The 17,808-nt window shown below is 42.6% G+C and overlaps 1 protein-coding gene across 2 annotated transcripts in view; it reads right to left on the minus strand.

Annotated features, from left to right (window-relative positions):
* Positions 1 to 3,565: 3,565 nt before the first annotated feature.
* Positions 3,566 to 17,808, minus strand: part of LOC147903631 (uncharacterized) — a 68,354-nt gene continuing 54,111 nt past the window's right edge. For both annotated transcript variants that reach the window (XM_087400261.1, XM_087400255.1), the window contains exons 6-8: positions 11,374 to 11,463; positions 4,222 to 4,398; positions 3,566 to 4,061 (exon numbers count right to left, since the gene is read on the minus strand). In XM_087400261.1, the coding sequence (XP_087256387.1) occupies positions 4,023 to 4,061; positions 4,222 to 4,398; positions 11,374 to 11,463 (306 nt within the window). In that variant the 3' untranslated portion in view covers positions 3,566 to 4,022. The remainder of the gene's footprint in view (positions 4,062 to 4,221; positions 4,399 to 11,373; positions 11,464 to 17,808) is intronic.

Consider the following 17,808-nt stretch of genomic DNA (forward strand, 5'->3'; position numbering starts at 1 on the left):
GTCTCTCTCACTCTCACTCTCTTGCTCCCTTCCTTCTCTCTTTACCCTCTCAACAAGAAGTCCCTTCTATTAATTGCTCAAAGCAAAGTAACCATCTTTCTAAAGAAGACGAATCTCTTGTTCGAAAATTCCATAGGAAATTTGTCATTTCTTATATGGACAAATGTTCCAATAACTTTGTTTTTATTTGCAAAAAGTTGTACTTAGAATGTCTTTTGAGAGAAGTAAAATCATCTACCAAAACTTATGTCCCTGCCTTAGTTTATCAAAAGGATTTGATCTAACAACACCAGGTTTGTTTGCAATCCAAGTATCCCTTTTCTCGGTGTTGCTTGGAGGTTTCACAAAACTCCAAAAAAGCCAAGATTTATTGCAGTTGTTTGTGAGACTACTTTGACGGATGTCTCTAAATGCTTCAAAGCGATGTTGCCTGCTATCCATGAACTTTGGAGGGACTTATTAAAGGAGGCAGATGTCCCCTCGCACTCAAGCTGGTTTTTAAATGACGCTATAGGAGTGATTTCTATTGTAAAATTTTTTAATTCCTCTCGAAGCATTCAGGAAAAAGAGTCTCGTATTCTCCTTCAAACCTATGATTTTACTACGCTTTACACAAAGATCAAGGTGGAAGATCTGAACTTTAGAATCAAAATTTAAGCTAGTGTCTGAAGTTTTCAAGATGAGATTTGACAAAGATAGATGCAAAGTGCTAAAAGTTGAGAAAACAGATTTATGTTTTGACTTTTTCTGGCTACATAATAAAGATCATGACATGGCTCCCTGGATACCGCTTTGACTCTCGTAGAGCGTAGCCCTATCCTCCTTGGCCCCCATTCGGTTTACCTCATCCCTTGGGTTTCAAAAGAGATTTTGATTGAGTATGCATGTGCTTTCTAAGTTAGAAATACAGTTTTGCATCTTTGTAGGAAGCGCTACATAAGTGTAAGTGGTCCTTTTAGTTTTGTTTCTTGATTTGCTTGTTTATTTTTGCTTGGTCATCTTCTTCCTTTCTTCTTTATTTCTTGTTTTCTCTCTTGTGTTTATTTCACGTATTTTAGTAACCACTGGGTTTGCCCAAGAGACTCTGCGGGTCTTTAGAAACCCAATATAGCTACTTATGCTTGCGCATTGATGACGACATAAGTGTTGCTTTGCTTTCTAAGTATGTCTTCCTTTTGTTTTTCAAAAAAGTTTTTGTTACCTCTCTTTTCTTCTCTTTCGTTTTCTCTTTTATTTTCTGTGTAGTTTTTAAGACTTTAGAACAACAAGAAATCTAAATTTTTATGATTGGATATATTTTAGTCATACAAAGGTATATGTGTATATTTATTTTCCTATGGATTTATAGAAAATAGACATACATAAGAGGCTAAGGGATACTTAAAAAAACTTCTATAGAACGCGTGTGATACGCAAGTTTTACAAAAATCAATGCCCTAAAGAATTTAGGATCTTAAAATGATTGTTTAAAACATTGAAAATTTATGATTATTTTAATGCGGTTGCACATTGTTTTCCAGTAGTTGGATTTTGTGTGTGTGTGTGTGTGTGTGTGTGTGTTTGTGTTTGTGTGTGAAAGAGAGAGAGAGAGAGAGAGAGAGAGAGAGAGAGAGAAAAAGAGAGATCACATTTTTATGATCTTTTTGTGAGCGGTTAGAAATTGAGAGTCGACCCTTAAAGAGCCATGGTGCTAGAACCCAAACTTGGTCGAGACTATGATGGGCATGTATTTGGCACACCGTGTGGTGTCAAATTTGGTGATAAGGTGGAAGTGAATTAGGAGGAGCACTTATTATCGATGACTCTTAAGCTCATACTCAAGTTCAGAATGTGTTCTAATGTTTGAAGTCCAAGATTGCTCAATTTTGTTGAGGAAGTGCTACATAATCGAAAACTTTTGGGCGCATAATCAAGTTCGAAATGTGTTCTAATGTTTAAAGTCAAGGATTGTTCAATTTTGTTGAGCAAGTGCTGCATAACTTATGGATTCCATAAGTGACCCACATACCATATATTCCTTGAACCTCACCATCATTTTGTCATGTTTTGGCATCACAAACATCTCAGAGGGGTTAAGATTCTTTGTTTTGAGACGTCATATTATTGAAAGAAAGACATTAGTAAGGACTTTAAAATGCATCTATTATTTATACCATTGTTCATAATAGCTTTAAGGGCAACAAAAGTTGGGTTGTGAGTTCTTTTTGGATTCCCCATTGGTTGGGAGCAAATCAAAGGAAAAGAAATTGGTTTGTGTTACTAGACAAAATATTCCTTAGTTTTCTCAATCAATTCATGCAAATCCAAAAAACGCTCATCTTGATATAAAAATAAGAGTTCTCAAGCATCTTAAAGGCCCATGGGATTATGGACTTCAATATGATAGATTATCAAACCTCAATGTCTTTCATTACAATGATAATGTTGGGCAAACAGTAGTATCAACAATGACAGAAGATGCTAAAGTGGTTTTTCATTCAACCTATTCAGAACCCTTGCAATGGAAAATTAAGAACCTACTATGGCGTTATGTTTAAAAGAAAAAAAAAATGAAGAATATACCTAGATGAATCCAAGGAACATTCCCAAACTCATCCTCTAAAAACACAACATAGTTTGGTTAAGAAGGTTACGATAAAAATTTAAGAAATCCCACACCACTCTATATTTAAATAACATGAGCAATATTCGACTAGCCAAGAACCTAGTTTTTCATGCCAAAACAAATCACATTGAGATCCATTTTATCTTAAAAATAATGCTCAAAGGTGAGATAAATCTTGTTCCAACTCAAGAATAAGTTGTAGACAACCTATTGTTTTGTATAGCTACCAAGCATGGATACCTAGCCAAGCACCAAGAAGCATGGAAAACTAATGAATTGTCCAAAAGTTCTTAGTGGAGGAGTTGGGAGCCAAAGCACAAACTCCTTGCCCAAATTTGTAGGAAAAAAGTAGGAATGCTTCCTCTAGAAGGAGCAGCACTTTATTCTCTACATAAGAAAATAAAAAAGATGGGACTCAAACAGGCTACCACACAAGGCTCCCAAAGCAACAATGCTGATGGACAGCGAAACTACCTCAAGATGGAATCTTGATGTGTAAAAGACTACTGTAATGAAAAAGAGTTCCTTTCATGATCTAGATGTCAACACTGGCCATTGGAGGAATACTAACCTAGAGAAGAAGCTCTCTAAGCTACTCACATCAGTGCATTAGTAGAAGGTGATGAGAAGGAAGCTTACCCCTTACTCTACAATCATTTTAAATTCATTGGGAACTATATCAGAGAGATCTGGAAGCACAGTAAGGAATAACTGACGACATTAGATCTAGAGAAGTGCAAGTGTCACTAATTTCATAATCTGGGATGAGTGAACATTCGTGACAATTTGTCCCATAGGTCCTATTGGATCTCTACAGAACATTAATACAACATTTCATTTCCTCTCTCTCTCTCTCTCTCTCTCTCTCTCTCTCTCTCTCACAGAACATTAATACAACATTTCATTTCATCTCTCTCTCTCTCTCAGAGCAGAGATAAGTATGTATACTCAACCCAAAAATCATCCAATGGCTATGACATTGACATTCTTTAAGTTGGGCTTTCCACTCATTTTATTATGTACAATAGAGTTCATCTCCAGCTGTGCAGCAGAGTTGGGCGAGGCCTCCAAATCCCTTTGTGAGAAAGCTAGTGACTTTCGAACAGGCTAAAGCAGGTCCCACATTCCCATTTACACCTTAAGTCTGACCGCAACTACAAGCTCTCTTAGAAATATACAGCCTTTTCTGGCATTGAGGACACAACAAGACCAGCATAAGGAAAGGGTACTTAAAGAATGACCTAGACTGAATGAATAAACCTAGCTACCCAAATGCGGGCGACAAGGCTAAGAAATTTACACCTCCAAGGAAAACTCAACATTAACAATGTTCATAGCTGGATAAGAAAGAATTAGAGAAGCTCCAGTTAGCTTGGAGCTGTTAAAATGCTCTAAAGAATGAAAAATGATTCATCCCTTAAAACAGCTCTTGTATATTGAACGTCTTCCAAGCTTCCTGCAAGTAAAAAAGAGCAAAGTTACCCAACATTCGGAAAATCTCGAAGCATTCTTAAACAAACACACAAAAAGAAAGGAAGCAAGCAGGAAGAAAAGGGGTTCATGTGCGCAAGTAGGAAGGGCAGAATGGCGTGAAGTGGTTTTGTCTGCATTTTCACCTGAAGGATGTCGAAAACCCTCTCTGCAACATACTTCTGTTGTAATGTTGCTCCCTTCTGCTGCACCTTGTCTGGGTGCACAAACAGTGTTGCTTTTCTATAAGCTTTCTTGACAGCAGCTCCCTCTATCAGGTCCGTTAGAGGGATGGGTTGCCATCCACTATCCGGCCAAAGCACCTGTTAGCCGATGCAAACAAGATGAGACACTGAAAACCAGCTGCATGAGGGAGAAATACTATTTGGAACTTCCACATGCTATCAGCATTAAAAGTAAGATAGCTGAAATTTGAGCATTTTGCATCAATCAAAACACCACGACATCTGACTACTTGAACAAATCTGTGTATCCATTGAACCAATTCAACCTGATTAGGAACACTTTTACTTACAAATAAAACAGTGATCTTCTACTGTTATGCAAATCACGACATGGACAAGTCACACGTATCACAGCAGAATTTATAGCTCCTATCAAATGCAGCCTCTCCAGAATTGTGTCAAGGTCCTTCAGGCTCTCTAAAGTTCAAGGTCCTTCAGGCTATCTGAAGTTTTCTTAAAAGGCATATCCCCAATCGTGAGTGCAAAATGAGGGACACTAGGTGTTGAGGTCATAGGATGGTTGAGGCGACGCATAGGGATTAGTATGCATAGGTTGAAGTGTCCTTCTGAGGACTGCGGCCACGAACGACCAACTTGCCCAAAAGGGCCCTGCTCTGCATCTCCGGATCAATGATACCCAAGCCTCCCAATGCCTGCAGCATGATTACCATCTGCCAACCTACTCGGGCGCTAGTGTTCCTTGTGCTGTCTGAACCTGCCCAGAGGAAGTTCCGTACCAACCGTCGGAGCTGCCCAATGCATCCTCTGTGAAAGCACGAACAGGAGCCAATACACCAGGCAGTGGCAACGAGGACCTGGTTTGCCACTAAGGCGCAACCTGCGAGGGAGAGTTTGGCCGATCTCCAATAAAGAAGCTTGCGCCGAACACTCTCAAGGACCGGGGCAATCTGCTACTCTGCTGTGATGTCAATACCCACCTGGCATCCAAGGTATCTTGTTGTCTAGCCCCGCAGTATCCATATGAAACCAAAGTCACTCCCCCACTCATGGATCTCCTCTGTCTCCTCAAATCCCGTGAAGAAGCCTATGGATTTCGTCCAATTGATCCGTGCCCCCGAGGCCTCACAATAGATAGCCAAGGCGCCTCTGACTCTCTCTAGACTCCCTGTGGTGCCCTCAACATACAAGGCCATGTCATCTACAAACTCCAAGTCAAGGAGCTCCTCCTCCTGCCTGATTGGGAGGGCTCAACCTTGTGAGACCTGCCACCTGTGATCTCAAGTAGTAGCTCAGAGCCTCCACTACAAACAAGAAAAGGGAGCTAGTGGGCAGCCCTGGCGGACCGCGCGAGAGAGAGGAAAGGCCTCGCCTATGTGTCCTCCGATAATCATCTGACTAGAGCTCCCTGGGTATAGCGCTGAAACTCCTCTAACCCATCAGTCTGAGAAACCCAATCTCCTCATAAAGCCCTCGAGGAAAGACCACTCCACCCTGTCATAGGCCTTCTCGAAGTCCAAGAGAAGGATGGCCAATGGCTGTGACTCCTCCCTGGACCAATCCATTTCCTCCCAGAACGTGAAAATGTTGTCGTAGATCCTGCGCTCCTGGACAAACCCAGTCTGTGTGTCATGGATGATGTCTGTAAGATGAGGCCGTAACCTAAGATGAGGCCGTAACCGCAAACTCAAGACCTTGGCGAGAATCTTGTATGCAGTATTGAGCAAAGTGATCGGCCTCCACTGTCGGATATCTGACCTATCTCGCACTTTCGGGATCAAACAAATCCACCCCCTGCGCAAGGACTGAGGGAGAAGGCCTCTGTCGAAAATCTCCTAGCAAGCTAAACGGAAAGGGGTGGAGATAATCTCCCAGAAGTTCTGGAAGAAGGCCGGAGTCAAGCCATCCTCCCCCAGGCGTTTCTGGGTCGGGAGAGCCTTGAGGGCTTCCTAGAGCTCCTCATCGGTGAAAGGCTCCTCAAGTCTGATGCATAAGTCCCACGAGACTACTGTCGGAACGTGATCCCGAACTAGCTCTCGGGCCACAAGACCGGCTGGGGTCATCCTCTCTATCTGAAAGAGCTGGCTATAAAAACCGATGGTCATGTCAAGAATCTCCTGCGGATCAATGTGCATGATGCCCTGCGAGTCCCGGAGACGCTGTAGCTGTGTGCATGTCGATCGGGGCCCAGTGGTCTGAAAGACTTCGTCATATTGTCCCCTTGCTGTACCCATCGGGCCCAAGAGGAATGATAGGAGAACTCAGCCTGCCGCAGCTTCGTGTACTGAAGCTCGAGACGAGTGCTCTCCAATCTATCACTAAGCCGCTGAGACGCTAGGTCCTACTCCCTGAGCCTCTCAATGGAGGCGAGATCTCTCCTCAAATCCCGCTCGTGCTCCTAAAGGGTCCTCCGCCTGAGAGCGTGAGCCTGCAGCTCCACACTGCTCCTCTGAATCACATCCGCAACCCACGCAGCCCAGCCCTCACTCGGTGCCATCTTTGAGTGCTCCCAGATCTCTGCCATAACCTGCTGAATCTCCTCATCTTGCGAGAGGTCCTCTGGGATGCGGACCCCCTTCTGGGGGAGACCTCGGCTGGGCTGATCCATTGTTCATCTCTTAGCTGTGGATTGGTTACCTTTGATCACGCACAATCCAGCAGGCTGTTGTCTTATCGTGGGTTTCAACAAACGTATCGTGTGTTGACGTGGAGATTGCATGCTATTGAATGAGCTGTCGACATGATCAACAGGCTGAGCCTGACGAAGTGTATGTGATTGTCTTGCGATTCATGGGCTTGTGAACAAAATTGGGGAATTCTTCATTTGACATCACGCACATTGGAGCAAGCTCATAGTGCAAGTGTTGGTGGCGATAGTTTTTTGTTAACGAGATGAGGACAGGGAATGCTTAGTCTTGTGCAGCTGATTTGTGGGGAAGAGTTAAGTCTGAATCTGATCATAGTTGGATGTTTGAATCGATTCGAAGACAAGCTGTGGGTCTGAGATATCATGTGGCTGATTGTTTTCTGAGTTGTTAAGAGAAGTTCATGTGAGAGTTTTTGGCCTGAAGCTGCCTTTGCCATGGGCATTGTGGTTCGTGGTTTCTATATGTGTGTGTGGTTGATTCTGAGTCAGTTCATGGAATCATCTTGAGACTTGTGCCATGGATATTTGCTCTGGATGTTGTGCTCATCCTTCAACTATAAGAGTCCTCTACACTGCTATCTGATCCCTAGGGGACCAGCTTCAGTTTGCCTCTTAGATGCACTTTAAAAATTAATGATAATTTTATCTCTTGAGCTTGGGCCAGAGGTACCTGGTGTTTTCTTTTATGGTTTTCACATAGAGGTTATGCTATCCCTGGTTCATGGTGATTATTGGTCTCTGCTTTTGCATGTGGTAGATGAAGAGTAGATGATTGTGATGCTTCCTGATGAAGAAGATCTTCCTGAGTGTATCCAACATATGGAGTTTTGTGATGAAGATGATCTCAACTAAGTGGGTGTTTGTATTACCCGAGTGTGGAGCCGCTCTTTGAGTGCTTAGTTGTGTGCTTCCTCCTCCTCATAGTTTCACCCATCACCGCTACTCGACATACACAATGATCTCATTGTCGTTGCTCTAGACTATACTTCTATCCCTTATTCCCGCATAGTGAACATGATTTTCAACACCTCACGTGCAATGCTTCACCAACATAGCTTCACTTTTCTTTTTATGGACATAGCTTCACTTACCAAGGTGAGCCAGTGGAGAGTGTGCAATCCTCATGCAGCTAGAGCATGACTCAGACGAGGGTGAGGTGCCATCGCTGGTCTAGAGAGGCAGTGCTTCCAAGCACACTTACAAGATCCACCAACAAAGGGTTGGCTCTTCGACACCCTAGTGAGGCCGACTACCATGTATGCAGCACCTTTTTGGGGGAGTGATCTTCCAATGGCAAAGTGGAGGAGATTCGAGCGGCTACAAGCTATCATCGCAGAACAAGGCATCCTCGTCTGCCTGACATAGTGCAATGACAAAACTGGAATCTCTGTGAAGGCCCCCATCCAGTAGAGAAACCATCTGTGTCAACCAAATCCATGGATATAGCTTCATCAATTTGTTGAATTCTCTTGACACTTCCTTTTGAGGTGACTTGTCAATTGTAATTTACGATCATCTGGAAGTTTTATAAAAACTTTCCAAGATCCCACAGAGGAGGCAAGGCCTCTCTCCCATCTAGAACATAGCATATAGTGGAAACTGCCAATTGGTCTACCATGCTCAAGATCCCGTGGTTTCATTGGATCAAAGGATACACACTTTTTTTTTGGGGTGAAATCCATGGGGTGTCCACACACATCTAAAACCTGCGATTGAAGAAGGAGTGCAATGAGATGAAGCCAGGAACAAAGCGGCAATGGATGAGGAGCCTAAACCACCTAAGGAGAAAACTACAGCCAAATGGTTCAAGAAGACCCTGGAGAACTCACTTTGATATAGGGCATTCCAGATCGAGCTCATACGAATCAAGGGGGAGTCACTAGCTTCAAGCTTCTCAGGTATATCAGATGCATAGGACTATGGGAGCACTTGTGGAGCTGGAAGAACACTTGGCAGTTATGTGATTCAATTTGGGCTGTTGATTTAACACTAGATGTCCGAAGACAAAACATTACCAAGGGCCATCTCATGGCTCAACAAGAAGCCACCAACACTCCCCTAATAGAACTGCATGCCGGTCTATATAGCATAGATGGATACTTGAGGAGAAACAATTGGAAGACACAATGATTCAAGAGGAGAAACAGAGTTGCCTTGTCATTGCACAAAACCTGATGTTTTATGCGAGCACAAAGCACATCAACGTCCAAGGCCATTTCAGTATATACAAATCACTTGGTCAAATTTATGTATAACCCTGTAGCAGAAACATAACCGGTGTGTTCGCCAAGAGTCTTTGCAAAGAGCAGCTGAAGCATCTCACTAGTTGCATGGGCATTGTTCCACAACTGAGTCATTAAGAGGGGGGGGTGAGATTACAGTTAGTCAATATCCTTTTGCAGGCCCCCAAATGAGGACAGCCCTGTCATGTCATAAAACACGACTTCTTTGGAGACCATTCCAACACATGCAAAAGAGACATGTCGCTGCATTGCAGCAATGGAGGTGGCTCTAAAAATTGAACACTTATATTGTATGCCAGGTTTAGTGCAAGGCACTTCAAGGAGAGGTCAGCCACTTTAAACAGCCTAGAAAGGCCAGCCCAGGCTGACTACAAGTTGGCCTGTACAGGTGTAGTAGTGGAGAACAGACCTTGCCACCCTTTTCAATAAAAGGGAGTGCGTCTACTCCATTCTACATACTGAACCAGCTAACACAAGCATATCTTCATATTTGAGTAGAGTAGCATCAGTTCCTTGCGAGGACGGTTTCTACAGCTGTTGTATTCAGCCATTACAGCAGCAATATACTTCTTAGTTTATGTACTGTTTGCACTGGCTTTGTTGGAGGATTGGAAAGACTGTGTACTATCTTGGGCAGCCACAGAGTTTAGTTTCAAGCAAATGCTCATCGACTTGCTTTTCCTCACGCTTGAGGTATCAGCCTTATAGAGGCTACAGATGAGACGAAAGCGATTATGATCTCCCAAAAACTAATGACCGAAAAACATCTAGATTGAAAGCCAATTTTGGTCCTATTTTTCCCAAAGAAAAGAACCTTCTATTAGAAATCTTGAGATGTTACAGATCGGCAATCCATGAGACGCTTGACCAATCCAAAGGGGCAGTGGCTGCTATTCCATCTGCTTGGCAGGACCCCAAGAGTGTCTCAGAAAATGGTGCCAAAAGCCAGGGTGTGGGGTCAGCAAATTCCACAATCCATGAGGGTGTAAAAAATGCCTACAGGCCATGCCTTGCAAAAATGTTCACACCTTTCGGCAGTCTTCCTAGATCCCTCCATGCCCTGCTCCCAAGTGGCAGCAGGATGTAGATGATATCATGTAATATCTTGATAAGGGTGGACAGAGGTGCTCCCACATACTAACTTTCAGCACACTTCCCAGATATTCCAAGCTCTTATGCTGGCCACCGTCTCCCAAACACCGTCATCCAGAGAGAACTCATCCTGTAGGCTAAAGAGACCATCTCAATGTGGAAGCATGTTGCCCCTTTGTCAACCAAGCTGCCATACACCGAGTTCATAGATATGTGCAAGTTTTAATGCTCTTTAAAAAAAACAAAATTTTAAAGAAAATTAAGGCTCAATAGAGGGAAACTGAATGACCCTGTCGGCCACATGGGTATACACTGTAACACCATAAAACCATTTAAATACACATTTAACAACCGTCTCAGACATTCAATGCGATCTGCATGAATATTTCAAGCTTCAAAAACCTTATGGCCATATGAAGGTCAGGTCGTTTATGATAATAACTGGTCCTAAAGCGATAACTGTCAAGCAGTGCATGAGATTCCAGGTTTGAGCTATTATCGTGGCTTTATTTCACGGTCCTCTGTTGAATTATTACGTAAGTCACTTTTACAAGGTTCAGTCACTTTTTACAAGGTTCTAACAGATGGTAAACTATAACTAATATAAGATTTGAATACGGCAACTCTAGATTTCAAAGTGAAAATGAGAACATCCAAATATGATTCAAACCTGACACTGGTGGTTGGTCTTAATCCATAAAGTCTGATAGAATTTCTACTCTGACCAGCTTCACGTTATTACTGGACCATTCAAGCATACCTAAAAGCTTTGATAATTCCTTTCACGGAATAAACAGAAAAACACTGCAATAACAGTTGGTGAGCTATGTAAAATGTACTAACCCACAAATTTCCATATTTAAAAAGACATCATTCAACACTCGAGCTGTCACAATGCAGCATACACAGACTTTGCAAACTTGGACATAACAGTTGTGTACAGGTTTAAGGCTAAGCCTCTAAAAGTAAGTAGCTGATTCAACAAAATAAGCACAAAACCATGGACACACATCCCTCATTTGGCAAATTGCAGCCACTTTCTGTGTAATTTCTATGACAGCCCTATGCTACCCCATAAAATACTTGAATATTAAAACAGGCGTTCGAACCTACATGCTGAAGATTGGAGAGCAATGCACGTAAATTCCCCTCCTTGCCGGTAGCCCAGCGTTTTATCTGATGGTCTGAAGCCTCCGCCAGTCTCTGCCACAAAAATTCGTTGCTTTTAAGTCAGTGAGACTATCAGGACAAATTCGCTTTAGAGTTATTTTTGAAAAAAGAAAAAGTTTCAATGGCTTTCTTTGCTACACCAGCTCTGTATCTTCTTTGCACAAATGCAATCCCCCAAAAAAAGAAAAAACCAAAAAAACCTCTGAAGTTCTCCATCCAGTGCTAAACGAAATTTCCATTATGTCTCCATCATAACTCAATGTAAGTGAGGTGCTCAAATGTTGTCATCAGCACAGCCAATATAACCATGCATACTAATGAAAGGCTTAAACATAGTCATCCAAGAGAATGTATCTTAGGAAATGACTTCCATTTCCCAGACTCCGTGGGTCTTTAGAAACCCAGTATAGCTGCTTATGCTTGCGCACTGATGACGACATAAGTGTTGCTTTGCTTGCTAAGTATGTCTTCCTTTTGTTTTTCTTAAAAGTTTTTCTTTACCTCTTTTTTCTTCTCTTTCATATTCTCTTTTATTTTCTGTGTAGATTTTTGATCTTTAGAACAACAAAAAATCTAAATTTGTATGATTGGACTTATTCTAGTCTTACCAAGGTATATAATAAGCCCGTCTGAGGGCTTCAACGAAGCTGTGTATGAAAGATGTAAAGAGATAGCACAACTAAAAGCCATCCACCAAGGGACACCCCTGTTCTAAAGAAACATGGCTCTAAATCCAAGGTACGCACTCACCATGAATAGACTGACCCAAAGGTGCACCTGTTTCTGAGGGGAACCACCCGTTCATCCTAAGGACAAACCAGATCATGACAAGGACACATCCAATCATCCTAGAGACGCACCCCTTCATATTAGGGATGCAGTTTTTCCTGAAGAGCCACGCCCCTTCACGCAAGGGACGCATCTCATCATGAAGGGACACACGCGTTCAAAGGATGCACCATTTGCAAAGGCGTGCATGCTTCATATGAACAGGGGCACATCGCTTCACAAAAGGGACATCATGCAAACTGTGACACTCTTCACAAGGCTTCACCAAAAATACACACACCCGCACAAAAGGAGGTGCACAATTCCTAGCCCTTCCCGAGGAGCATATCCTTTCCCCAATAGACATAAAAGTATTTCCATGTGAAAAAGGTGCACCTTGTACCCCTCCAACAGGACAGGACATGAGGGCTTGCTTAAATGGCAATGATGCGATACTCCTGGTCCATAACAGCCCCACTCATGGCTGCCTGCACCCCCCCACTTTTTGCACTTGACCCTCACCCCTTGTTTCAATTTACCCCTCTCCCTGTGCAACAATAGCTCCCTTTCTGGTGCAAAAATGTGAGAAGTGCAGCAGATCTGGACAGAAATGGAGAGAGAAAGCGCAGCACACATGAACTGAACAAGAGAGGAGAGAGAGAGAGAGAGACCAAAAGAAATGCAAGGATCTCAGGACAAAACCCTCAAGCTGCAGGGGAAACCTCTGCTATAGATAGGCCAAAACTGCTCCACCAGGAGATGCCAACAATGAGGGAAGGGGGCCTATATATAGGCAACCTCCCCCTCCCTAGTCGACTGCAACAAAGGGCCGACCTCCTGCTCTAGGGGCTGACCCCTCGCTAGTTGGCTGCAACAAAGGGCCGACCCCTTGCTCTAGGGGCTGACCAGCCAGCAAGGTAGACCGACCCACCTCTAGCCTCCAAGGGTTGCCACACACAGCCCTATCAGAGGGCTCTACCCTCTGGCCTATAGGCCGACTCAGCAGTTCTCTAGGAGCCGAGGACATTAGCCCCATATAGATCCCGCTAGCCAGCCATATGGGGGCCTAACTCCCTGTCCCAAGCACCCCGGCTGAAAGCTCTACTGGGCTGACCTTCTCCAGCCCTGGTATGGACTGCCATGCAGCCATAAAGGAGGCTGACCCCTCCTGCAACAGGCCGAAAGCAAGAAAAGGTGGCCGATCATCAGGTCAGCCCACCTCAGCCAACAAAAAGCCTCCAAAGGGGAAGCCCTACAGCTCCAGGGACAGCCACACAGACCCCCAACACTGGGCTGACAAGTGGCACCCATCCTATCCTACTCTACGCTCACGGGGACGGGCACACCCACATCAAAGGCCCTCACTCAGCCTGCCCTAACCTCTCACAGGGCGGGCACACCCACAAGCAAGGCCCTTTCTCTATATAGTGACATCAGGAATTGTTGACCTCCCACAGCAAATAGCTCTATTAACTGCCAGTTGGCTACCCTCTTTTGGCCTGTTTGGTTCGCCTCTCCTGGGCACATTATGTCTCCCCATCAGGCTCCCCTTCTTGCACCTCATAATGCTCTATGGCTGCATGCAGCGTCCTCCAAGGTTGGGCTGAACCTTGCCCCTCAACAGGGTTACTTACAGTCTCCTTTAGAGCAAACAACACAATTTCTATTGCTGTATCACACAATAAATGTTTCAAGTCAATTAATCGACAAACCTGATCCAAAATGAACACACAAGACTAACACAGCCCGATTAATTTGTAATGATGTAATCGGACCAGAAAACCTAAAACGAATCTGTAATCGGACCAGTAATGAATCACAAAGCTACCTTACAGTGATGTAATCGGACCAAAAACCCTAAAACGAATCTGTAGTCAGCCCAGAAACCCCAAATACGAATCACTTCTGGTAGAAACACAGCCTGGATCCTCAATTTGCACAGATAATCACCAAGATAGATTTCGAATTTCACAGATAACAAGGGAAAACAACATCTGATAGCTTTGTTTGACAGGGAGCAGCATGAGATTTCTTCTGGGAAACAAAACAAACTGAGAGAGGTGGAGAAAGAACAGAGAACACACGCACTAGGGCCCAGAAATAAGGGCTGACCCCGAAGGCCTTTATTGCAATAGAAATAACTTTGTACAATTGGCTCTGAGAAGAGCAATAGCTGAGTACAACACTTGAATGATATGGGTGCTTTGGGGTTTTCTTTTATAGTCTTGGCCTAGCAAAAAACTCGACCTGCTTTCTAAAGCTACTTGTTACAAAACCTTAGCTTTTCCGCTTTTGCCCACTTTAGGCCAGCTTTAATGACCTTTTTAGAACCCCAATAGAGTCTTCATTAATGGCGCCATCTTCTAGGAGCTCTTGGTGCTTTTCGCCTTGTGGAACCTACAGTTGGCACTTGCTCCATTAATTATGGACTTTTTTGTCGCATCTCCAACACGTTCTTTCCTTGTAGAGACTCATGTCTTCTTCTAGCATTTTCTGCTCTTCGAGAGCGTTGGGCAGCCATACGCATGTCTTATCTTGGCAAATCCATGCATTGTTTCTTGTGGAGTTGATTGCTTCTTCTTTGTCTCTCACAGTTGCCAGTTATGCTGGTGGGAGAGAAGTATTCCAAAACAGTCATAAGACTCTAAAGACAGAAATCCATCAGTGTTTCCATATTTTTCCTTAACATGTTCCTTACAGATAACCTCAAGAGTCCAGTAATACAACTACTTGTTACTTCTAAGGGCTCGGTATTCCCTTGGCTTCTTTGGCTGCAACGCCATCTTTAATTTCCAAATAAGAGAAAGAAAACCCTTGGCCAATAATCACTTGTACCGAAACTGGAGCAAATCAGGCTCTAAAGTCTTCTCATTTATGAGTAGTGTCTCTCTGAAACAAATTCAAGAAAACATTCCATATTCTCCTTGCATTGACATACAAGGGTTAGGTCATGAGACAAACTTTATCAGCATAAAAGAGATGCTTAGCCTTAGATATTTCTTGGAGCCTTCATTTTTCTTCTTTTCTTGATTTCCAAGTAGGGTGAATCTCTTCTTGAAGTTGCTTTGAAATAGATTCCATGTACTACAAAATTGCACCCAATTCTCAAGATCTTCTTCCTACAGAGCACTTACAGTGCTAGTCATATATAAACTTGGAGGGTTCTCAAACTTTGCAAAAGGACATATAACTGACAGATAAACTGTAAAACTGTATCACATTGGCCATAATAATCAATGAGAAACCATTGGAATTCTTGTATAAAACAAATCCAAATAAAGGAAACTGTAGAATCATAAAGTCATATCTTGGCCAATGACGACCATAAAATGTTTCCATATAGAGAGCTGATACTTGAGCATTTCATGATCCATAAGAAAACAACAAAACTGAATATCTTAACTGAAATCCATTGAGAGGGAATAATTGAAAGCATATAACTGTGTTACAATGGAATAAAGCCATATTCATGTGACTGCAATTGGTATAGCTGAGAATGTACTACCCTCAAGTGGGGCTTGTCCTCAATCTCCAAGGTACTTGTTCCCTCCTATATGAGAACTCTTCAAGCTATGCTTGAATTATATAAAGTGCTGACTTTGGAGTTAACTGAGACCAATTTCTTTTACACGTAATAGAACCATGAACCATACATATAAGATCCAACTGTGTATTTCTCAATATCCGCAAAAGATATACATGTTCCTTTGCACTAGCAAGACTCCAACACTACAATCATAATTGAATATAAAAAACTAGTTCCTTGATGTAAACATCATAACTTAGATCTTGCCAAGCTTGAGAAAGTATAGCTCAAAATAAATACATGTGTGAAAACTGGTTTCACACCCTCTTAGCTGAAATCTTGGCCCTGCCATAATCCTTCCACATCACACTGGAACTTTTAATATTCTCCTGTAATTCATTACCGGCATGCGACATTGCCAGTCACAGAAATTAATTCCATAGCTCCATATTTCTTCGGCATTATTTCCTTGCCGTGTCCAATACTTGGATGAAGAATGCTTCAACATTCATGGGAGTATAATTGTAATAATAAATCAAACCAAGTGTGTACTGCCTTTGTTTTTCTGAAATAAACAAAGAAAAACAACACACTTCTTTTCTTGTATTGTAGTGCAGGAGTTAGATCTTTGAAAGCAAACTAAATAAACATGAAGGAAATACTTAGCTTCATATGTTTAGCAACATCTCTGAAACCACTCATCCAATGACAAGCCTCCATGCTTTTCCGGTTTTCAGCACTTCTGCTCAAGATCTTTTAAGGAAAAAGTGTGGTCTTGATAGAAAACTTCGAACCCCATTGCATGAAAGGTTTCAACTAAAGGGAACCATAAAGTTCATCTCTTGGCTGACGATTGCCTTTTATATATCTATAACTTCATAGATGAACAATACTTGAGCATAGTATGCTCCAATCATGTGCTTCTTTTGTTTCCCCCTATCATAGGAAAAAATCAACGTAGTTAATGCTATGGAGTGTTAAATCTTGAAGTACTGAAATAACCATCAACACAAACAATCCCAAATATGGGTTGTTCACCCATTTGTCATCCCCTTCTCAATCGCTGCAAGCCCTAGGAAAAATAGCAGCTTGCAAGTTGACTTTGAATAGAGAAATGATCTTTTGACTTTCGCTCTCTCACTTGACTAATCGCAAGGAGTTGATGACACTACTTGGGCTGCTTCAAATCAAGTGCAAACAGCTCTGAATTTCCAGATTGTGAGTATGCAGCTCAATCAAAATCTAAGCAGGACTGCTTTGTAAAGCACCGGATCATTCAGAAAAGCAAGCAAATCTAGATTCCCCTTCAAGGTTGATTCAGCTCTGAGTGTTTGTCACAGATGTTTAGCTCCATGGGAATCTAAGCCCCATCTTCTTTGGCATTGTCCACATACCCATGATTTCTTGGGTCTCCTTAGACAACGTTTGAGAACTAGATTTTCTAATGCTACCTTTGGGATTCACTCACACAAACAAGAGTTTGAGTTGTTTTTCACTTGGGTTCGCTACTGGGCGCTTTGGACTCTATTCAAGGATAAAAATCATAAAGTCTTAGGTGATCCTACTTTTTCCACTTGCCTTTTTTTTAACATTCTCTACAGCAATCTTTCTATGATTGCCTACAAACTCATTACATAGATTATAATATATACCTAGATGAATCCAGGAACATTCCTAAACTCATCCTCTAAAAACACAACATAGTGTAGTTTCAATCTCATGATAGTCACTCACAAGGTTGAAAACCATAAACTCCATCATGCATAGCAGGGACTAGCTACTATGACATCCCCACTGACGTCATCAACGCCCAACAGTGGGTGTAGACCATGTCATCAGCGCCCAACAGTGGGTGTAGACCATAGTATAAGAATATGCTCTCACACATACAAATCCACACACCCACACATACTTGAGCATCCATTTATACAAAGTCTTCGTACTGAGTTTCTGTCGGCACTCCGGAGGTGAAGGGCAGACTCAGCCATGATGAAGGCTAGCACTAAAGGAGAAGGCTAATCAAAAGGTAGTCCAAAATCTCTTCATTCAAGCTACAACTGCTTGTGAAGTCTAAACATTTTCAT

Source organism: Dipteris shenzhenensis, chromosome 3, assembly GCF_047967505.1.
Source record: "Dipteris shenzhenensis isolate YYH24624 ecotype China chromosome 3, Dip_SZ_1.0, whole genome shotgun sequence".
Classification (NCBI taxonomy): Eukaryota; Viridiplantae; Streptophyta; class Polypodiopsida; order Gleicheniales; family Dipteridaceae; genus Dipteris; species Dipteris shenzhenensis.